The sequence below is a fragment of the Ursus americanus genome, chromosome X (assembly GCF_024610735.1).
Source record: "Ursus americanus isolate L20-20 chromosome X, mUrsAme1.1.p, whole genome shotgun sequence".
Taxonomy (NCBI): domain Eukaryota; kingdom Metazoa; phylum Chordata; class Mammalia; order Carnivora; family Ursidae; genus Ursus; species Ursus americanus.
This window is the reverse complement of record NC_142164.1, coordinates 43,841,085-43,865,650: the sequence shown is the minus strand read 5'-3', so window position 1 is coordinate 43,865,650 and position 24,566 is coordinate 43,841,085. Positions and strand designations below refer to the sequence as shown.

The window sequence follows — 24,566 nt, the reverse complement described above, 5'->3', positions numbered from 1 at the left end:
CTCTCTCTAGCTCCTATTATAATTATCTACCCAGACCTCATCAGGCATGATGAGATGTTCTCCAACATCTACAAGATCCAGATCATGGATGGCCTGTGCCTGGAGATAGAGGGGAAGATGGTCAGTAGGACAGAGGGTGACATTGATGACTTGCTGCTCATTGGTGGAAATGCCGCCACTGAAGGTCCTGAGGGCAAGAGTACCAAAAGCACAGAAATCACTGGTGCTGACATTGTCATGAACCATCACTTGCAGGAAACCAGCTTCACAAAAGAAGCCTACAAGAAGTATATCAAAGATTACATGAAATCAATCAAAGGCAAACTTGAAGAACAGAGGCCAAAAAGATTAAAACCTTTTATGACAGGGGCTGCAGAACAAATCAGGCACACCCTTGCTAGTTTCAAAAACTATCAGTTCTTTACTGGTGAAACATGAATCCAGATGTTTGCTTTGCTGGACTACCAGGAGGATGGTGTAACCCCATATATGATTTTTTTTCAATAAAAATTTATGAAAGTTTAATGTTTTTTTATTATGTTAGTCACTGTACAGTACATCCTGGTTTCTGATGTAAAGTTCGATGATTCATTAGTTGCGTATAACACCCAGTGCACCATGCAATACATGCACTCCTTAAGGGTGTTTTAGAAATGGAAAAATGTTAAGGAGTTGTCTGTTACTTTGGATGTATCTCCTGTTGTCATAACTGGCTGATGCTCTTCATCCACACAACACCAGGACTTAGACAAATGGGAATGATGTCATCTTGAGCTCTTCATTTATTTTTACCTTGATTTATTTGGAGTGGAAGAATTGTTTTTAAGAAAAAACAACAGGTCATGTAGGTTGTCTAAAAATAAAATGCATTTAAATTCATTTGAGAAAATGTCTCATGGTTTAATACATATTTAAATCCATCCTGTGTAATGTCCTGGAGAAGTTAGAGCCTGGTTGTAGACTACTGCTACAAAACATAAGACTATCTGCAGATAATTTCTACACTGAAAAGTACTATGGGACTGGTATATAAAAAACAAGAACCGAAAGTCTTAATTCTGAGTTTAAGTAGAGGGAAAGACCATGCTCATAGCTGTGCCAACATTTCAAGTGGATTCCTTACACATTTCATTACCTACAAATGGAAGTAGTCAACTCTGGAAGAGATTACCAAAAGAATAAAAATAGCCTGTTACAGTTGGAAGCAAACACTCACACACACACACACACACACACACACACACACACAAATGATGATTGGAAAATGGGAATGTCTATATCCAAAAGAAATTGGGGCCCTTATCTTGTACCATATACAAAAATTAACTCAAAATGGATTAAAGACCTAAATGTAGAACCCAAATTATAAAATTCTTATAGAAAACAGAAGGGGAAATCTTCATAAATTGGACTTGGCAATGATTTCTTCAGTATGACACCAAAAGCACAAGCAACAAAAACTAGTGGACAAATGGGACTACATCGAACAAAAAACTTTTGTGAATCAAAGAGCACAATCAACAGAATGAAAGGTAACCTATGGAAGGGGAGAAAACAATTGCAAATTATATATCTAATAATGGATAAATATTTAGAATTTATAAGGAACTACAACTCAACAACAACAAAAATCAAATAACTTGATTAAAAAATGGGTAACGAACTTAAATATACATTTCTCCAAAGATGATATAGAAGTGGCCAACAAGCATATGCAAAGGTGTTCAACCTCACTATCATCAGAAATGCAAATCAAAACCATTATGTGATACTGCCTTATACCCATTAGGATGGCTACTCTAAAAAGAAAAACGCTTAATAAAGTTTCAGCAAGGATATTGAGAAATTGAAACATTTAAGTAATGCTAGTGGGATTGTAAATGATGCAACCACCATGGAAAACAGTATGGAGGGTCCTCGAAAATTTTAAAATAGAATGACCATACTATGTATCTATCCTACTTCTGGGTATATATCTGAAATGATTCAGGTTTTGAAGAGCTATCTCCATGCCCATGGTGATAGCAGCACTAGTCACAGTAACCAGGATGTTGCAGCAATTTTAATGTGCAATGAAGGATGAATGGATAAACAGAATGTGTATATGTGTACAATGGAATTTTATTCAACATTAAGGAGAGAAATCATGTTATATTCTTCAACATGAAATTAACATTGATGACATTATGCTAAGTAAAATTAGCCAGTTACATAAAAACAAATAGTGTATGAGTCTGCTTATATAATGTATATAAAGTAGTCAAGTCATAGCTACAGAAAGTAGTATGGTGGTTTCCATGGGCTGGGGAGAGGGAGAAAGGGGAGTTGTTTAATTGGTATAGAGTTTCAGATTTGCAAGATGAAAAATTTCTGGAGATCTTTTCATAATAATGTTAATATACTTAACCTACTGACCTGTACACTTGAAAATAGTTAAGATGCTAAGTTTTATGTTATGTATTTTTACCATAATAAAAAAAATCTTAAAAGACCTAAAAATGAATGGAGATTGAATCAGCAATCAAAAACCTCTCAAGAAGTAAAGTCCTATACCAGACACCTTCACCAGTGAATTCTACTAGGTATTCAATGAAGAATTAATCCAATCCTTCTCAAATTCTTTCAAGAAATTAGCGAAATGCTTCCCAAAACACTTTCTGTTAGGCCAGAATTGCCATGATATCAAAATTAGATAAAGATATTACAAGAAAAAAATTAAAAACTAATACATTTTATAAATATAAGACAAATATCTTCAACACAAAAGCATATCAAATCCAAAAGCATATTAAAAAGATTATTCAGCATAACCAAATGGGATTTGTCGTGGAGATTCAAGGGTGTTTGAACATAAGAAAATAAATCAATGTAATACATCCTGTTCCTAGAAACAATGGAAGAAAACAATATTATTACTCAGTTGACAAAAGGCATTTGACAAAATCCAATATCCTTTCATAATAAAAACTCAGAAACCTGGAAATAGAGGGAAAATTCACTAACATGATAACATGTACTCATGAAAATTCCACAGCTAACATGGTACTCAGTGGTGAAAGACTTAGGTTTCCTCTAAGATCAAGAACAAGACAAGATTGTCAACTTTTACTGCTGCTATTCACCATTGTATTAGAAGTTCTAGCCAGAGTTATTCTACAAGAAAAAAGAAATAAAAGACATACAAATTGGAAAGGAAAAAGTAAAATTATCTCTGTTTACTGCTGGTATGATCTTTTATACATAGAATCCCAAATAATCCACAACAAAGCTATTAGAGCTAATAATCCAGTTTTACAGGGTAAAAGGGCAGCACTAAAAAATAAGTTGTGCTTCTATATAGCAGCAATGAACTATCTGAAAGGGAAATTAAGAAAGTAATTAAACTTAAAATATCATCTTAAATAATTAAATATTTTACAATATATCTAACCATGGAGGTGAAAGACTTGTATGCTGAAAGCTATAAAATATTTTTTGAAGGGAATTTTAGAAGGCTTAAATAAATGGAAAGACATTGTGTGTTCATGGATACAAAGACTTAGCATTGTTAAGATGTCAGTGCTATCCAAAGTGATCTACAGATTCAGTGCAACAAAAATTCCAACTGCCTTTTACACAGAAATGGCAAACTTGATCCCCAAATTAATACAGAATTAGAAGGGGCTCTTAATAACCATAACAGTCTTGTCAAAGAAAAATAAAGTTGGAGGACTCACACTTCCCAACTTCAAAACTTACTACAAAGCTACAACAATTAAAACAGTATGGTACTTGAATAAGTATACATAGACCAATGGAATAAAGTAGAGAGAGCGCAGAAATAAACAAAAAATCAGTAGTCAATTGGTTTTTAACAAAGATTCTAAGACCCTTTAATGGAGAAAAGATCATCTTTTCAATAAATGGTGCAGGGAAACTGAATATCCACATGCAAAAGAAGGAAGTTGGACGCTTATCTTACATTGTATACAAAAAATAATTCAAGATGAATTCATACCTTAAATTTAAGAGATAAAACTCTCAGAAGAAAACATTTGAAGAAAACTTCATGATATTGAATTTGATGGTGATTTCATGGATATAACACCAAACTGCACAGGCAAAACAACAAAAATAGATAAATTGGACTTCTTCAAAATTAACAACTTTTTCACCTCAAAAGATAATACCAAGAAAGTGAACAGATAACCTACTGAATGGGAGAAAAATATTTGGAAATGATATATCTGAAAAGTGATAAATATCCAGAATATGTAAAGAACTCCTAAAACTAAATAACAAAAAAAGAAAACAATCTAAGAATGGGTAAAGAACTTATGGACTATGGACTCTGAGAAACAAAGTGAGGGCTTCAGAGGGGAGGGGGGTGGGGGAATGGGCTAAGCTGGTGATGGGTAGTAAGGAGGGCACGTATTGCATGGTGCACTGGGTGTTATACGCAACTAATGAATCATCGAACTTTACATTAAAAACCAGGGATGTACTGTACGGTGACTAACGTAATATAATAAAAAAATATTATTATAAGAAAAAAAAAGAATGGGTAAAGAACTTAAATATACACTTCTCCTAAGAAGATATACAAATGGTTAATAGCACACGAAAAGATGTTTAACATCATTAGTCATTAGTAAAATGTGAATCAAAACCACAATGACATACCATTTTATTTTATTTTATTTTTTGTTTTAAGTTTTTATTTAAATACTAGTTAGTTAACTTATAGTGTAATATTGGTTCAGGAGTAGAATTTAGTGATTCTTCATTTACATATAGCCCCCAGTGCTCATCACAACAAGTGCCCTCCTTAATACCCATCATCATCCATTTATCCCATCCCCACCCATCTCCCCTCCAGCAACCCTCAGTTTGTTCTCAATCGTTAAGAATCTCTTAAGGTTTGCATTTATATATATATATATATATATATATATATATATATATATATATATATATATATATATATATAAAATCACATCTTTATCCATTCATCAGTCAATGGACGTTTGGGCTCTTTCCATAATTTGGATGTTGTTGATAATGCTGCTACATATCATTTTATACCTACTAGGATAACTATAATTTTTTAAGGAAAGGAAAATACTGGTGGTATCTTGATACAGATTGCATTAAATGTGTAGATTGCTTTGGGTAGTGTAGACATTTTAACAATATTTGTTCTTCCAATCCATGAGCATGGAATATAGCAAGTGTTGGCAAGGATGTGGAGAAACTAGAACCCTTGTGCATTGCTGGTGGGAATGTAAAATAGTGCAGCTGGTGTGGAAAACAGTTTGACAGCTTCTTACATGGTTAAACATAGAACTACCATATGATCCAGGAATTTCACACCTAGCTATATACCCAAAGTAATTGAAGGCAATGACTTAAATAGATATGTCTATACCAGTGTTCTTGCACTATTATTTACAATAGCCAAAAGGTAGAAACAGCCTAAGTGTCCATTAGTGGATGAATGGGTACACAAAATTTGATAAATACATACAATGGAATTTTATTTAGCCATAAGAAGGAATAAGATTCTGATATATACCACACCATAGATTGACCTTGAAGAAATTATGTTTATTGATAAGGCAGGCACAGAAAGGCAAATACATGATTCCACTTGTGTGAGGTACCTAGAATGGGCAAATTTATGGAGACATAAAGTAGAATAGTAGTTATTAGTAGTAGTAGGAGCTTAGGGAAGGGGGGAAAAGGGAGTTATTGTTTATTGGGTATAGTGTCTGTTGTGAATGATGAGAATGCTTTGGCATAAATAGTAGTGATGGTTATACAACATTGTGAATGTATTTAATGCAATTGAATTATACACTTAACAATGATTATAGTGATAAATATTATGTATGTATATTTTACCAGAATAAATTAATGGCATTTAGTCAAGTGTGACCTATTTGGGAAAAAAAAAGAACTAAATGTATCCCACCAAAAAAAACTGTAATTGATTCAAAGACTTAAGTGGAGATATTGAAACATAAAAGTACCAGGACAATGTATTAGAGATTTTTTTAACCTATATTCTTGGTGAGAGAAAATGCCATTGCAGGTTAGATAGAAATCAATGGGTACGTTAAAAAAAATTGATAAAGTTAATTGATAATGTTAACATAATTCATAATACCATAAATATTTGCCAGGGAATTAATCTTATATGTAGAAAATCCTTAAAAATCCACTAAAAACTATTAAAACTAATAAACAAATTCAACAACTTTGCATGATAAAATATAAATATACAAAATCATTTGTATTTCTGTACAGTAGTATTGAGCAAACCAATAATACAATTTTAAAAACAACTATATAATAGCATCAAAAAAAACCTTTTTTAAAGACTTAGGAATATGTTTGACCCAAAAAAGGTGTAAGATTTGTGCACCAAAAAATACAAAATATTGTTGAAAGAAATTTTAAAAGACTTAAACAAATGGAAAGACACCCTGTGTTCATGGATTGGAAAACTTAAAATTCTTAAGGTATCAATACTAACTAAACTGATATGCAGAATCAATGCAATCCTTACCAAATTACAGCCTTTTTTTTTGCAGGAATTAACAAGCTGCCCCTAAAATTTATATGGAAACTCAAGGGAACCAGAATTGCCAAAACAAATTTTAAAAAGAACAAAGTTGGAAGACTCACACTATTGAATTTCAGTACTTACTATAAAGCTACAGTAATCAAGACTGTGTGTGTGTCTTGAGATACACATAATTATATATATATATATATATATATGAGATATATATATATGAGATACATATATATATGAGATATATACATATATATGATATATAATGAGACATATATATGTATATATCAATATAGAGATGAGATATGTATATGTGTATATATATATATACACATATGAGATACGTGTGTGTGTGTATAGATATAGATAGATAGATCACAATATTAAATAGAATTGAAAGTCCAGAAATAAATCTTCACATTTATTGAGTTTTGACATATATCCACTGTACAGTGGGGTAAGAATTGTCTTTCCAACAAATGGTGCTGGAACAACTGACTAGGCACATATAAAAGAATTAATTTGGATCCTTACCTCACACCATATATAAAAACTTGAAATTGATCAAAAACTTAAATATAAGACCTAAAACTATAAAACTCTTAGAGGAAAAAATAAGTATAATGCTATGTGACCTTGGATTAGGCAATAGTTTGTCAAATATGATACCAAAAACACAACAAACAGAAGAATAGGCAAACTGGACATCATCAAAATTAAAACCTTTTGTGCTTCAAAAGACACAATCAAGTAAGTGAAAAGTGAACCCACAGAATGAGAGAACATTTTGCAAATCATATATTTGGTAAGGCGCTTGGATCTAGAATGTATAAAGAATGTTCCAATTCAATAATATAAAGACAACTCAATAATAAAGAGATAAATAACCCAATTATAAAATGGTCAAAGGATTTGGATAGATGTTTCTCCAAGGAAGCTATTAAAATGGCCAATAATCACATGAAAATATGCTCAGCATCATCAGCCATCAGGAAAATGCAAATCAAAAACATAAGTAGATGCTACTTCACATCCACTCAGATGACTGTAATATAAAAGACAGATAATAGTAAGTACTGGCAAGGATATGGAGATATTGGAATCCTCATACATTGCTGGTGGGAATGTAAAATGGTGCAGTTGCTTTGGTAAACAGTCTGATAATTCTTCAAATGGTGACCATATGTTCCAGCAATTCCACTCTTAGTTATACATCCAAGAGAAATGGAAATGGATACATATATCCATGCAAAATGTCCACGAATGTTTGTAGCAGCATTGCCCATAGTAGCCAATAAATGGAATTGAATTTAACTAATAAATGGGTAAATAAAATGTAGTATATTCACATAATGGAATAATTTTTAGCAAAAAAACAATGAAGTACTGATACATGTTATAACATGATAAGTGAAAGAAGACAGCAATAAAGGACCATCTATTTTATGATTCCATTTATATGATCCATCTGGAACAAACCAAAGCAGATTAGTTGTTGCCTCTGGTTTGGGAGTAGGGGAATGGAGTCTGACAACTAAGAGCTGACGGATATAATCTTGGGGTAATGAAAATATTACAAAGTTGGGGCGCCTGGGTGGCACAGCGGTTAATCGTCTGCCTTCAGCTCAGGGCGTGATCCCGGCGTTCCGGGATCGAGTCCCACATCAGGCTCTTTCGCTATGAGCCTGCTTCTTCCTCTCCCACTCCCCCTGCTAGTGTTCCCTCTCTTGCTGGCTGTCTCTCTCTGTCGAATAAATAAATAAAATCTTTAAAAAAAAAAAAAAAAAAAAAAAAGAAAATATTACAAAGTTGATTTTGATGATGAATTTACAACTCTTTGAATATATTAAAAGTTATTGAATTGTACACCTTAAATTGATGAATTGTATCTCAATAAAGCTGCTGTAAAATACTATAAACAAGTGAAAACAGCAAATAATGGAAACACTAGTTAGAATATAGATGCAATTTATAGACTAGTTTTCAGATTTTACAAAGAAATAGTACAAATCAATGGAGTGAATAACCCAATGGAAAACCGAGTAAGCAAATAGTAAATAGTTCAGTTCACAGGAAATGGTTTTCTGCTTTTCCTATCATGTGTCCAAAGTTGAATATGATATGCTTTCTCCCAATAATAATTTAATATTTTCCTCTCATACCCTCGTCAGGCAATCCATTTCTACACTTGATCTTAGCCAAAAGGCTGAGAAGCAATGAGACAGTCCATGCATCTCTCTCTTGCTTCAATATGCCAATTTCTGACTTTATGGAGACAGAGAAGCTGTGCTATATTCAGTTATAATAACCCTCCTACTTACAGCTACTTATTCTCCCCTTCCCTCTCCCCCTCAGTTTTATTTTACTCCTATAAAAATCCCTTCTCTTTTAATCTCTATTCATAGGTCCTTCCCATCATTTTAATTAAAATATTTCAGGGTTTTCTATAACAACATTTCCCAGTTTGATTAGATGATGTTAAAAATGGAACAGCCATTAACATCCTGCTGACCTATTGTTCAATGGAAAAAAATTTTGGAAACATGGTTCATTGATGTTTGTACATTCCTCTTTAAATATTAAGATAAAAGGGGTGCCTGGCTGGCTGAGTTGGTAGAGCATGTGACTCTTGATCTTGGAGTCACGGTTCAAGCCCCAAATTGAGCATAGAGCTTACTTTAAAATATTTTTTAAGAAAAATATTAAGATAAAAGCTAAATGTGATATCCTTGTTAAGTACATTATTTATATCATATATGGTATAAAAAAGCCTTCCCAGCTGCAGCAAGGTCATATTTCTGTAAGAAAAAAAAGTCTCTAAGGAAATACAAAGATAACAGGGGAGATAAAAACAAGGACATCAGAAGAAAATTTAGCCTCTGACATATATAGCTACAGCAAACAGCATACACAATCTAACTTCTCTATCCATATAAACATAAAACCTCACACTAAAGGCCTATTTACATCAGTTTCCTTAACTCATATTGTCTTTTAACCAAACTTTCAAGGCATACTAAAAGCCAAAAAGAATGCACTCTATCAAGAGACAGAGCAAGCATCAGGACCAGATTTAGATATGGTAGAAATTTTGTAATTATCATACCAGGATTTTAAAACAACTATGATTAATAGGCTAAGTGCTCTAATGGGAAACGTGGGTAATATTCAAAAATGGATAGGTAATAGAAGCACAGAGATAGAAACCCTAAGAAAAATTCAGAAGTTAATGCTGGAAATCAAAAACAGTGTAAAAGAAATGAAAACTGTCTTTGATGGGTTCTTCAGTAGAAGAACTGTACATGGCTGAGAATAGAATCAATGTGCTTCAGGAAATGTCGATAGAAACTTCCAAAGGAGAATGCAAAAAGCTAAAGGAGTGAAAAAGACTGAACAGAATATCCATGAGCTGGGGGACAATTACAAAAGATGTAATGTATGTGTACTAGAAATACCAGAGCAAGAGAAAAGAGAAAGGAACCGAGGAACTATTTGAAGTAATAATGGTTGAGAATTTTCCAAAATTAACGGCACAGTCCAAACCACAGATCTAGGAAGCTTATAAAACATAAATCAGGATAAAAATCAGAAAATATATACCTGTGCATACCATATTCAAATGGAGGAATATCTGGAGCACCTAGGTGGCTCAGTCAGTTAAACGTCTGACTCTTTATTTCTGCTCAGGTCATGATCTCAGGGTCATGAGATTGAGCCCCACATCAGGCTCTGCACTGGGTGTAGAGCCTGCTTAAGATTCTCTCTCTCCCTCTCCCTCTCCCTCTCATCCCCCACTAGAGCTCTCTCTCTCTCTTAAAAAAAATGGTAGAATATCAAAGACAAAGAGAAAATATTGGAAAAAATCCAGAGAAACCAGCCACTTTACCTATAGAGGAGCAGGGGTAAGAATTACATCAGATTTCTCGTCAGAAACCTTGCAAGCAAGAAGAGGGTGGAGTGAAATATTTAAAGTGTTGAAGGGAAAAAAAACCCACCAATCTAGAATTTTGTATCCAGCAAAATTATTCTTCCAATATGAAGGGAAAATAAAGACATTCTCAGACAAAAAGAGAGAGAGAGAATTTGTCCCCAGTAGACCTGTCCTGCAGGGGATTGGAATCAAAATGCTTCAGAGAGAAGGAAAATTATATAAGTCGGAAACTCAGATCGCTATATATATTTTTAAAAAGAGTATTAGAGAAGGAATAAATTAAGGTAAACTGAAATCTTGTCTTTTTATTCTTAATTGATTCAACAGATCACAAATTATTCAAAATAATATCAACAGTATGTGTGGTGATTAAAGCTTATAGACAAGTGAAATGAATGACAGCGATGTTATAAGGCATGAAAGGGAGGAAGTGGAAATACTGTGTTATAAAGTACATGCACTACCTGTGAAGCAGTATGGTGTTATTTGAAAGTGAACTTGGATATATTGTAAATGTATATTGCAAACTCTAGGGCAACCACTAAAACAAAATAAAAACAGAAATATCATTGATATGCTAAGAGAAGAGAGAAGATATATAAAATGTACAATTTAAAATAGAGAAGGCAGAAGATGAGAACAAGAAACAAAAAGGGAACATAGAAAATAGTAACAAATATGTAGATATTAATCCATTTGTGATCTAATGATCACTTTAGACGTCAGTGGTCTAAATGCACCAGTCAAAAGAGACTGTTAAGGTAAGTTGAAAAAATAAGATCCTGTTTACGTGTAGCCTAAAAAAACACACTTTAAATATAAAGACATAGATAGATTAAAAATAAAGGGATGGAGAAAGAAATACTATGCTAACATTAAAGAAATGAAAGCTGGAGTAGCTCTGTTAATTTCAGACAAAGCAAATTCAGAGCGTGAAACATTACCAGGGTAAGGGGGGTAGTATTACATAATGATAAAAGGCTCAATTCTCAAAACATAACAATCTTTACTGTATATGCACCTAACAACAGAGTGCAGAAATACATGAGACAAAACTGATAGAATTGCAAGGAAAAATAGACAAATCCACTATTATAGTTGGAGACTTCAATACCCTTCTATCAGTAATTGACAGATTCAGTAGGTATAAAATCAGTAAAAAAAAAAATGAAATGAACAGCACCATCAATCAAAAGGATCTAATTAACATTTATAAAATACTTCATCTGAAACAGTACAATACATTCTTCTCAAGCTCACATAGAACATTCACCAAGATAGACCATATCCTGGGACATAAACCACCTTAAAAATTTTAAAAGAATAGACATCATTCAAACTATGCTCTCAGATCACAGTGGAATTAAACAAGAAATCGATTACAGAAAAATAACTGGAAAACCCTAAAATACCTGGAGATTAACCAACATACTTCTGAATAACACTCAGGTCAAAGAACTTGCAAGGGAAACTAAAATATTTTGAAAAAATTTTATGAAGATATAATTTATCAAAATTATGGGATGCAGCAAAACAGTGCTTAGAAATGTATAGCACTGAATGAATATATTAAAAAAATTAAAAAGATCTAAACATCAATAATCAAAGATTCCACCTGAGGCAACTAAAAAAAGAAGAGCAAATTAAAGCCAAAGTAATCAGAAGAAAAGAACATACTAAAAGTTAGAGCAGAAATCAATGATATGAAAACAGGAAGTCAATAGAGAAATTCAATAAAACAAAAAAAGTTGGTTCTTTCAAAGATTAATAACATTTTTAAGTCACTAGGCAGTTTAAGGAAAAAGGGAAAAACACAAATTGCTAATACCAGAAATGTTTCTATGGACATTAAGAGGATAATAAAGGAATAGTATGAACAACTTTGTCCAAACATTGATAACATAGAAGAATTGCAACAATTCCTTAAAAGACATAATCTACCAAAACTAACACAAGTATAAATAGATAATCTGCATAAACCTGTAACTATTAAAGAAGTTGAATCAATGCTTAACAACCTTCCAAAAGCAAAGCACTAGGCTCAGGTTCACTGGTGAATCCTACAAAACATTTAAGGAAGTAATCACACCAATTTTATCTAATCTCGCAAAGAAAATAGAAGCTGAGGAACTAATTCCCCCCAAAATCCTGAGACTGGCATTACCCTAACACTAAAACCAGGCAACTACATTACAAAAAGAGAAAACTACAGACCAATATATTTCATGCAGATCGGTGTAAAAATCCTCACAAAATATTAGCCAATAAACCCCAACAATGTATAAAAAGAATATACACTACAACCTAGTAGAATGTATTCCAAGTTTGCAAGACTGTTCAAATTTTGAAAATCAATTAATGTAATCAATCACATCAAGGTTAAAGAAGAAAAATGACATGATCATGTCAATAGAGCAGAAAAAGCATTTGGCAAAATTCAACACCCATTCATGATAAAAACTCAGAAAACTAGGAATAGAAGATAATTCTTTAAACTTAATAAGGAGCATCTACAAGAAATTTACAGCTAACATAAGGGTAAGATGCTTTCTGCTAAGATCAGGAACAAGGAAAGGATATCCCCACTCACCATTCTTGTTTAACATAACACTGGAAGTCCTAGTTAATGCAATAAGAGAAAAAAGGAAATAAAGGTATACAGATGGGAAAGGAAGAATTAAAACTGTAGTTGTTCACAGATGACACGACTGTCTTTGTAGAAAATCTCCAATAATCAACAAAAAGTCCTGGAACTAATGAGCAATTATAGCAATTTTGCAGGATAAATGGTTAATATACAAATTTCAAATTTTTTCTTATATACTGGCAATGAAAATTTGGAGTTTGAAATTAAAAGCACAATACCATTTATATTAGCAGCAAAGTTAAATAATTAGTTATAAATCTACAAAAATATGTGCGAAATCTATATGAGGAAAACTGCAAAACACCAATGAAAGAAATCAAGGATCTAAATAAGTGGAAAGATATTCCATGAGCATGAATAGGAAGGCTCAATATTTTCAAGATGTCAGTTCCCAAAAAATCTATAGATTTGATGCAATCCCACTCAAAATCCCTACATGTTATTATGTGGGTATCAGCAAACTGATTCTAAAGTTTATATAGAAAGGCAAAAGACCAAGAATAGCAAACACAATACTGAAGGAGAACAAAGGCAGAGGACAGACATTACCCAACTTCAATAATGTCCATAAAGCTACAGTAATCTAGACAGTGTGGTATTGCCAAAAGAAAAGGCCAGTAGATCAGTGCAACAGAACAAAGAGGCCAGAAATAGATCCACACAAATATAATCAACTAGTTGTTGACAAAGGAGTAAAGGTAATTCAATGGAAAAACTACACTCTTTTCTACAAATGGTGATGAAACAACTGGTCATTTACATGCAAAAAAAAAGAATCTAGACACATATCTTAGATCTTTCAAAAATATTAACTCAAAATGGATGACAGAGCTAAATATAAAATGCAAAACTATAAAACTCCTAGAAACTGATCTGGATGGCCCTGAGTTTCATGATGACTTTTTAGATACAACACAAGAAGTGTAACCCACGAAAGAACATGTTAGTAAGTTAAACTTTGGTTAAAAATAAACGTTCTCTGCAAAATACTCTGTTAATAGAATGAAAAACAAGCCAAAAATTGAGAGGAAAAGCTTTGCAAAACAAACATCTGATATAGAAAACCTGGTATCCAAAATATACAAAGAACTCTTAAAATTACAATAAGAAAACTATCAACCGCATTAAAAAGTGGGCAATGATCTGAACAGACAACTGACCAAAAAAGATAAAACAGATGGCAAATAAGCGTTATAAAAAGATGCTCAAAATTGTACGTCATTATGAAATTGAAAATTTAAACAAAAAAAGAGCCAACTTTAGCTAAATGGACAAAAAAAAAAAAGATCTGTGTCCATGGTGATTGAGATGGACAAGGAATAGATCACACCTGGTACCCAGGCAAGGTATATGCCAGTATGAAATTTCACATGCATATTTGTGGGAAGTGGGGCTTGGGGCTGGGGCAGAGCTGTAGTTCTGATGAATCAGCACAGCTGCTTCTATATCTTAGGCTTAACAAATGGGGGTTGATTCTGAGATTTTGATTGCAAGGGCAAGTCAGAGTAACACAGATGCTAGTGCAGTCACTGGATAGCAGAACCATGGCTGCTGCAATCTGTTAGACTGGAATTCATTGTAGAATGAATTAAATATTGCTTAGCAGTTAGACATAGATCAGAATCCTTTAATCTCTTTTTTCTTGCTTTCGGACTTTAAAGATGACATTTAACCTATCTGAGCTGGTTTCCTCGCCTGTTACATGAAGGTAGTAATAGTATATTTTGATAATATTCCATATTGTCCACTATTGTTGTAAGTTAATGCACACAAAGATCTTAGCACAGGGCCTTTCCCAGTTCAAGAAATGTTAATGAGTAATAGTGCCTATTCTTTAAATAAATTCACAATAAATTCTTCAACAGGTATTTAAAAGTCTTACAGCAAAATCTGTCAACTATTGGTAGATTCAACCCTCTGTCAGAAAGATCTTGGAATCAAAATTCCACCACATGCAAAATTATCAGAGAAGCTTGTGCCGATATGATTTTGAATATATCTGTAAACTTTAGGGATACGAGATTGTGAAACATAGAAACTATAAGTAAATGTAGCTTTCACAAAAACAAGGATTTCTTTCACTTGAGTTTCTACCATATCTCCAGTGCCTAGGACAAAGAAGGTATTCATATGTATTTCTTGAATGAATGAATGAAAGGCACCATCGACTTTAAGAAAGTGAAAGAACAGTTCAGGGAGGCAAGGAGATTCACACACACCCACAGATAACAGCATAGCTCAGACTCCCTTCTTCAAGCCTGGCATTCACCCAAGATAGTATGCTGTGGAATAAAGAAAAAATGATCCACAATTCAGCTAAAGCCATTTAAACAGCACAGTAAAAGCAGCCCTCCTCTGATAATTGATATCCATTGTCAGTCCAGGTACTGTATAGAATCATCTCCAGATGGGTTTTTATCACCTAAATATTGCACAGTTGTAATAAATGTTTAGAAACAAATAAAAACCGAAATGAAAATATATGAAAATTCATGGTAAGAATATAGTTCCCTTTCCATGTTCAAAACCATCAGTGATTTTCAGCAAATGGGGACTTTCTCCAAGATGAATCTCAAAGGCCATTGCAAAAGTCTCTTTTCTTTAGAAAACAGAGACAGGGGATTGCTGGAGAGGGTGGTTATAGGGGTAAGAGATGAGCCCCCGAATTGATCTTCCCAGGGGTTGAAGGCCAAGTAAAGTAAGTCAAGGGGAATGGACTTTCAAGTCAAGATGGTGAGTAAACTTAGTTCCTACTGCTGCTGTAACACATTACCAGGTTCTTGGCGGCTTAAAATAACACAAATGTATTATCTTACAGACCTGGAAGGTGGGAATACAAAAAGGATCTCACTGGTCTGAAATGAAGGAGATGGTCAGGCTTCATTTCTCTGAGGGATCCTGGGGAGAATCTGCTTCCTTGCTTATTCCAGCTTCTGGAAGCTGCCTGCATTCCTTGGGCCCTGGCTTTGTTTCATCTTCAAAGCCAGCAATGGCCTACCCAGTCTTTCTCGTGCTACTTCACTGTGACACTGACTCTCTTCTGCCTACTTCTTCCACATTTGAAGTACCTTTGTGATTACATTGGCCAGGAAAGAGACCCAGCATATTTTCATTTTAAATTCAGCTGATTAGCAATCTTAATTCCATCAGCAGTCTTACTTCTCCTTTGCCCTGTAACATCACATATTTACAGGTTCTGACGACTGGGATGTGGACATCATTGAGGGACCTTTGTTCAGCCTATCACAGTGAAAGTGCCATTTAATTGGGTTTAAAATGGGCATCAGTGGGTTCGTGCTCAACCACAGTCGTGCTTAAACACATTGCTCTGTTTGCCCCGTGGAGGATTCAAGAACCACCAGGCTCTGTCCTGGAGAACTAGGTACACGATGGGGCCTTCCTCCAAAGAACGGCTGGGGAAACTAGACAGGTGTGTATGGCAAGTGGCTGAGATCCAAGCTGGTTCTAATCCCTGCCACATTTCCACACCGCCAAAGATCATGAGCACTTGGACGTGACTGCAATAGAAGACTTGACACACAGGACAGTTGAAGAGGAGCCAGGAGCAGCCCGACCCCTGGCCATGGGGGCAAGAGACAGGAAAGATCCTAGGACCCAGTGCGGGTCCTGACAGGGAAAAAAGGCCCTCCTTCTTGGGCAACTGTGGGGACTGCAAAATGGCAAAGCATGTTACCAGTTGGCATGGGGGAGGACAGCAGTGGTTGGTTTTTCTCAGGGTAGAGGTTTGGTCTGCCTTCCTTTAGAAAAGGGGCAGTGGTGAGGCCTCCGTGGGGGCCCCCTCCCACCTTCCTCCCTTCCGTGGCCCCGCGAAGCAATGAAGGAAGAACGTGGGAGGGCCCCCCACCCCAGAACCTCCGGGGCAGTCTGGCCTTAGGTCGCCTTTCCCCTCGCAGTCTGCTGTCCTGACAGCCCCTGGCCCACGGGCCTCCAGTTAGGATGGCGGACCGAATGGGCGATGTGGGGGCCGACACCGAGCAGTCTGGGGGTTCTGAGGCCCCGAGGGGCAGTTGCTATCCGTTCGATATCCATCCGCTGCTGCCTGCGGCGCACCTTCCCCGCCCCGCCGCCCCCAACTTCTGGATCCTAGCCCCCACCGCCAAGCGTCCCCCGGTCCCATGGATGGCAGTGCCAGCAATGAGGGGGTGGTCGCCTCGGAGGTCTGCAGAGGCGGGCTGCTGTGAGCCCGCCCCTTAGGCTGGGCTCCTCCCGGCCCCGCCCCCTCTGGGTCGGAACTAGGGTGGGCCGGGGAGGGGGCGTCGAGCCCATTCGTGCCGTATCCCTCCGCCCCCCTTCCCGACACCCTCGCCGCCAGCGTTTCGTGCCGCATCCTGCGCAGCCCCTGCCCAGTTCGGTGCAGCAGCGCGGGGGGCGGGACGCCTCTTTGCGATTCTGGCCGCTCGCAAGGCGGTGGGAATCCGACTGAGGAGCTCCGAGAGGAGGGGGAGGACAGCGACCTACACCTTGAGCCTGTGAAGGCAAGTGGGGGTGTCCTGGGGGGAGGCGGGAGGACCCCCACTGTCGCCCGGCTTACAGCCTTCCCGGACCCCAGACCCTGGCAGCCTGGCAAGGAGGAGGCGACCCGGTCGTAGCTGGTCCCTGAGAGAGGTGCGCAGCGCCGCGGGACCCCTGGCGAGGAGAGGCGGCGACTGGCGCGGGCTGGGCCCAGGGCACCGGGGCTGGCCGGAGAGGCTCCCTCGGATCGTCTGGAGACGAACTGCGCCCGCCACTGCGCGGCCAGCTTTCCAGGCGCCCGCGACCCGCCGTCGACGGTGCCTGTACCGGGAGAGAGCTGTGTGTGTTGGGGCGGGGGGGGGGGGGGCGCTGCTGCGGAAGAAATGGCGGAGCGGGAGCTGGGGCGGGGGGCGCCCAGTGAGGCCGCCGTGGGGGGGACGGGGGCGGCGTCCGAGTTCCGTGCCCAGCCGGCGGGAGCGGGTGGCCCGTGGCGTCGGCTGCTTCGGGCCCTGATTCTGGAAAGGGGCCTGTAGGGCCCCGCGCCCTGGTTGCTGTCCCTTCCCACAGGCGCCTGGTTGATGCCAAAGTCTTCTCTCTGCGCAGTAGCTCTGGCGGTTTCCTCCTGCAGGGTGCATCTGTAGAGGAGAGGCTTGAGAAAAAGGAGGAGCAGGACAATGGCCTGGATTTCTGGAGGTGTGTGGGGTTAGGGGGGGATGGGCAGCAGCCATTGAGTGGAGACCCGAATCGAGGAGGGTGACTGCGACCAGAACAGGTCAGGCAGGCATCCAGGAATATCTTCTAAAATTCCCCTTTCTATTAGCTTTCTAAGCACTTCGCTTTCCTTCTTCCCTCATCTCCACCCAAAATTCGAGGCAAGAGAAGATGGGCTAGGAGGTGAGGGTGAGATACGAGTCATATACAAGTGCCACTGCACAACCTGTTTTCTAGAATATGCGGGAACCCTTCCCCCAATTTATGCTGCGCAAGGCAGTGGGATGTGGTGCACCTAGTGGTGAATCCTTAGAATTGGAGAAAGGAGCAATGTGAAGAGTGTGACGTCAAGAGAAGATGTCGTTGTTTGGAACTCTGAGATAGACCTTATGTAAAAGGAGAATATTCTACGAAGAGGACTTTAAATGTTTGAAAAACAAATAATATGTGGACTCCCATCTTTGGTTTTTGTGGGTTCACCCACAGCTCAGTTGCTACCATGGTCTCCTGACTGTCATGATTTTTCATCTGTTTGTCCATAGGCCTACTTTAAAGCTGCTCACTTCTGCAAGGAAGGAAAGGAGAAGGAGAGTGGATCAAATCTCTGGAGGTTGGTGTGAAGGACAGCAATGCAGGGGATAGTTGCAGAGTAAGATCATAGCAGGTGTCTTTGATCCACTTGGGTGTGTTTGATCCATCTCTCCTGCTTTGCCAGATTTGCACACTGCTACAGCATCTCATGTCCATTTCCTGCAGGAGATATTAGGAATATTGGGGTAGGTGTGGATTGGGCTGTGAATGGGAGGAGAAGACTTGAAAGCAGGGACCATGAGACAGGAAAAATTAGACAAAATTTTTTTAAAGATTTTATTTATTTATTTGACAGAAAGACAGCCAGTGAGAAAGGGAACACAGGCAGGGGGAGTGGGAGAGGAAGAAGCAGGCTCCCAGCGGAGGAGCCCAATGTGGGGCTCGATCCCAGGACTCCAGGATCACGCCCTGAGCCGAAGGCAGACACTTAACGACTGAGCCACCCAGGCGCCCCAAAAATTAGACAAATTAAATCTTTAAACAGAGACATATTTACATCAGTGATCAATGTGTCTGTCAACCAAGCATTCAAACTTCATTTTCTCCTGTATGTTTACTTCTCCATAGGACAGCCTGCTCTCTGCTATAGGGCTTAATACCACTGAAACAAAGCAAGGAGGGAGAAATCGCAACATATCCGTGCAGGTTGGTATGAGAGTGGGTACAAATTTGGGTGGGGAAGTGGAGATCAATACTCGTCCACGAGTGATTAGGGTCTAGTCTAGGGGCTCCTCAGCTTTTCCCATTGGCAACCCACTTTCCCACTAACCTCACACCTGTTTTGTAGCAGGCAAAATAACATGGCAACTCTGGGGGGTAATGTGTGAGGTAAAATGAGGGTGACAGAAAGACTTTGTAATAGTTCAACTGTCCCACTAAGCATTCATGTTCCAGTTTCTCTGAATCTCTGCATGGAGCAACACAATTAGAAGAGATTCAAAGCCCCATGTCATCATTCTCTTTCCCTAGATCCACCTCCAGTGGCAGCTCTGGTGGTGGTGGAATTGCTGCTGAACACCACCCTCAACAGGTCTGCACCTACCTGGGAACATCCATCATCCCCCAGCTTGCTTGTGCCTCTTCTGCACTTTGTCTGTGATATTGACTGAGGCTAGGCTTCGGAAGGAAGTTGATTGATTGCTGGACTGGTGATTGACTCTGACATTTGTTTCCAACTCTACCGCCTGAATCACTGAAAGATCAGAGTGTGAAGATAGAGCTGTGGTAGAGGCTGAGACTGGGGTAGGGTTACTTAACTGGGCCTCCTCTGTAACTTATACCATGACTGGGGCCGAGATTGAACCTGCTGCCCAGGCAAAGCCTGAAAAGAAGGCTGGAGAAGAGGTTGGGAGTGGGGCTGAAAGAGAGAATGAAGTCCCGTTGGTGGTCAGACCCAAGGTTAGGACCCAGGCACAGGCAATGCCTGGGACAAGGCCCAAAACTGAGACAAAGTCTATGCCTGGGGCAAGGCCCAAAACCGAGTCCCAGGCAGTGGCTGGGGCAAGGCCCAAAACCGAGTCCCCGGCGGTGGCTGGGGCAAGGCCCAAAATCGAGTCCCCGGCGGTGGCTGGGGCAAGGCCCAAAACCGAGTCCCAGGTGGTGGCTGGGGCAAGGCCCAAAGCCGAAGCAAGGGCAGTAGGGGGAGCACGTCCTAAGACTGAGGCCAAGGCAATCCCTGGGGCAAGGCCCAAAGATGAAGCCCAGGCTTGGGCCCAGACTGAGTTTGGGGCTGAGGCAATGTCGCAAACAGAAGGCTTGACTCAGACCAATGCTGTAGCCTGGCCACTCGTCAATACTGAGTCTGGGTCAGTTGCTAAACCTATGGCCGTATCCGTGGATAGGGAGCTGGTCAGTGTGGACACTGAGACGTTTCCTGGCTCCCAGGTTCAGACAGGAATCCAACCCTGGTTTGGATCGGGGGAGGAAGCTAATATGGGGTCTTGGTGCTATCCCAGGCCCCGGGCCAGAGAGGAGGCCTCTAATGAGTCTGGATTCTGGTCAGCAGATGAGACCTCTACAATGTCTTCTTTCTGGGCCGGAGAAGAGGCCAGTATCAGATCGTGGCCCAGGGAAGAGACCAGTACCAGGTCCAGGCACAGGGCTAAACATCAGCCTAACCCCAGGTCCAGGCCCAGAACCAAGCAAGATCCCTATATTGATTCTTGGTCTGGGTCTGAAGAGGAGTCTGGCAACCCATTTTGCTTGTGGGCTGGAGAAAATAACAATAACTTGTTCAGGCCCAGAGTCAAGGATGAGGCAAATATAAGGTCCAAGCTCAGGACAAAGAGAGAAGACTTTTTTGAGTCTGAGTCTGAAGATGAATACTATAAGGAGTCCTGGTTTTTGCCTGGAGAAGAGGCCAATAGTAGATTCAGGACCAGAGACAAGGAAGAACCTAATACTGTCTTGAAGCCCAGGGCCCAGAAAGATGTTAATAACAGTGGTAGGGTCAAACAAGAGCCCAGGTATGAAGAGGACATCATTATTGGGTCCTGGTTCTGGGCAGAGAAGGAGGCAGGTATGGAGGCTGGGGCTTCTGCCATCTGTGAATCCACACCAGGGGCTGAGGAGGGGGCCATTGGCGGATCCTTGTTCTGGACTGAGGAAAAGTCCAGTTTGGGGGCTGTGGCCAGAGAAGAGGCCAGGCCAGAGTCTGAAGAAGAGGCCATATTTGGGTCCTGGTTCTGGGATAGAGATGAGGCCTGCTTTGACCTAAATCCCAGTCCTGTGTACAAGGCTAAATCCAGATTCAGAGATTCAGCTGAGGATGAACTTAAGGCATCATCCAGGCCCCAAACCTGGGAAGAGGTCACTGTTGAATTCAAACCTAGTCTTTGTCATGGGATTGGCTTCCCATCCCCAAGCTCCTTTAGAATTCCTGAAGAAGCAGCATCTGTTTTCTCTGAAATGTTTGAGGCAAAGCCCAAGAATGCAGAATTTACCCCGGAAGGGGAAGACCCGGAATCTTTGCTTCAGTCTGAACAGCCTGAACCTGAATTCCGATTTCAGTACGATCCTTCCTACAGGTCAGTCAGGGAAATTCGGGAGCATCTTAAGGCCAGGGATAGTGCAGAGCCTGAGAGTTGGTCCTGCAGCTGCATACAGTGTGAGCTTAAAATTGGTACTGAAGAGTTTGAAGAACTCCTTCTGTTAATGGACAGAATCCGAGATCCTTTTATTCATGAAATATCTAAAATCGCAATGGGTATGAGAAGTGCTTCTCAATTTACCCGCGATTTCATTCGGGATTCAGGTGTTGTCTCACTTATTGAAACCTTGCTCAATTATCCTTCTTCCCGAGTTAGGACAAGTTTTTTGGAAGATATGATTCACATGGCTCCACCTTACCCAAATCTAAACATGATTGAGACATTCATATGTCAAGTGTGTGAGGAAACCCTTGCTCATAGTGTGGGTTCCCCTGAGCAGCTGCTTGGATTAAGGATGCTTAGACATCTCACTATAACTACTGACTACCACACACTGGTTGCCAATTATATGTCTGGGTTTCTTTCCTTACTAACCACAGGCAATGCAAGAACAAAGTTTCATGTTCTGAAAATGCTATTGAATTTGTCCGAAAATCCTATCGTGGCAAAAAAACTATTCAGTGCCAAAGCACTGTCGATATTTGTGGGTCTCTTTAACATAGAGGAGACGAATGATAATATTCAAATTGTTATTAAGATGTTTCAGAATATCAGTAATATTATAAAAAATGGAACTATGTCCTTAATTGATGATGATTTCAATCTGGAGCCGCTCATTTCTGCATTCCATGAATTTGAGAAGCTAGCTAAGGAACTGCAAGTCCAGATAGACAATCAAAATGATTCTGAGGTGGGACAGCAAAGCTAATACGAATAACCACCTGCCTTTGATCAGCCTTATGTTCCCAAAGAGCCCTGACTAGTGCTTTGGTTTTCACAGTCTGAATTTATGTTGTAACTCCTATTTTAATGCTGATGTTAACTTTGTCCAATTCTTGATTTGAGCTGGATCATTTCGTGGATGCCAAATGAATATTAGAGCTGAAAACATATTTGTTGATATTTGTCTTGCTGTCCAGATTGCAATATTTTTCAGTATTGAGCTTCTGATGAACTGAGTCGCCTGTGTACGCTACCCTGCTATTTGTTGTTTAAACATATGGTTCTCTATTCAAGTCTGTGTTTTCAATAAAGGTCTATGTGAAAATTGGCAGAAGTGACCCTTCTATTTGAAACTGGGTACAGATACACTGTGCACATTTACAAATATAGGTAAGTTAGTAGTATGACAAACATCTTCATTGAAGAATCCCATTCCTGGAGTTTAAGAAGAGATTTCTGCAGGCTGTGGTATTTGAGAAATGCTTCAGCAAAGAAGAACCCACTTAAACTGGTCACTAAAGTGTGGGATAAGACAGACCATTAGGTCATTCTTAGAAGTGAGCTGTGGTGGCGTGAAGAAAAGTGTGTTGTTAGAAAACCTGTCTCAGTAGCATGGATGTACCCTGTCTGCCTGGAAGAGGTAAGGCACAATTTAGTGAGACATGCAGCTGGAATGAGGCCAGCTCGAAAAGCAAAGTCAGCCAAATCTGCACAGTTTACAACTAGTACTGCTGTTGCTTCAGTGCCACCTATAGCGTGAAAGAGTACAACAGCACACAAATGAAATGAAGTCAGGAACAAGATTTCCTTTGTGATGATCCTAGTCCAAGGAAAGTAGTAAGGAAATACCATGCAGCTTTTAAAAATGATCTGTTTATTGGCATGGATGACACTGATGGTTTTATGTCAAGTGAAACAGAAGAATGTGACATCTATGGAAAACTGGATTCCATTTTAAAATCTCGTGTGTAAATAGACGTAATTTCTATGTAATTGCAATATGCCTAAGAAATTTCATACACTATAGTCTGGAATAAAATACACCATATTAAAAAATTTTCATAGACAAGCATTGGGGATATACAAAAATTACTAAGACAGGGTTTTTTTCTTTAATATGCTTCTATCTAGTGCCTCAAATATAGGTGGACATATTGGAATGGACACAGTTACATAAAAAATTGAGCTATAAGTGTTAAATGTTTAGAGATAAAAGCATTTAGAAAAGTTGAAAAGGAATGTTTCCCTTTAGAGTGACAATAACATTCCAGAAATAGTGGTGATGATTGCACAGCATTGTGAACATGCTTAATGCCACTGAATTGTACACTTTAAAGTGGTTAAAATGATTTTTAGGTTATGTGTATTTTCTGCAATGATAAATAAATAGATTATACCATACCTTCAGACAGAAGAATTGCAGAAGTCAGGAATAGAGTTGGTTTGGAAAGAATCCAGACTTATGGGAAACATCATATTTTATTATTTTTAGACATGGTGAAAATGGTATTTCAGTTTTGTTCGAGGATGCTAATTTTTAAAAAGGTAAAATCATAACTTGTAACTTAGAAATTAGATTAGGTGAAAGATTTTTTTCAACACGAGGAACTGCTAAGAATATGAAAAATGGTTGAAGGACCTATGTATACATACACAATAATATAAACAACATATAAAATTTCATACAGAAAATAAAAGGATGTAATTTCTGGGTTAAATACAAAACTAGTTAATATTTTAAGGACAATCCATTGTAACTATTTATGTTATCTGTCCACTGAA

General features: G+C 38.7%; 1 protein-coding gene and 2 pseudogenes across 1 annotated transcript; 2 read left to right on the top strand and 1 right to left on the bottom strand.

The window, feature by feature from the left end:
* Positions 1–82: 82 nt before the first annotated feature.
* Positions 83–879, top strand: LOC123787060 (translationally-controlled tumor protein-like; annotated as a pseudogene).
* A 7,740-nt stretch (positions 880–8,619) lies between these two features.
* Positions 8,620–8,777, bottom strand: LOC123787066 (U2 spliceosomal RNA; annotated as a pseudogene).
* An 8,072-nt stretch (positions 8,778–16,849) lies between these two features.
* GPRASP2 (G protein-coupled receptor associated sorting protein 2) lies at positions 16,850–23,112 on the top strand. Its single transcript, XM_045789491.2, has 6 exons — positions 16,850–17,633; positions 17,708–17,951; positions 18,239–18,303; positions 18,864–18,931; positions 19,480–19,557; positions 19,882–23,112. Exon 6 carries the CDS (start codon positions 20,194–20,196, stop codon positions 22,768–22,770), a length of 2,577 nt encoding a protein of 858 aa, XP_045645447.1. The 5' UTR covers positions 16,850–17,633; positions 17,708–17,951; positions 18,239–18,303; positions 18,864–18,931; positions 19,480–19,557; positions 19,882–20,193; the 3' UTR covers positions 22,771–23,112.
* The last annotated feature ends 1,454 nt before the right edge of the window (positions 23,113–24,566 follow it).

Coding starts and splice junctions, on each gene's coding strand:
- GPRASP2 (XM_045789491.2), top strand. CDS start 20,194: ATGACTGGGGCCGAGATTGAACCTGCTGCCCAGGCAAAGCCTGAAAAG.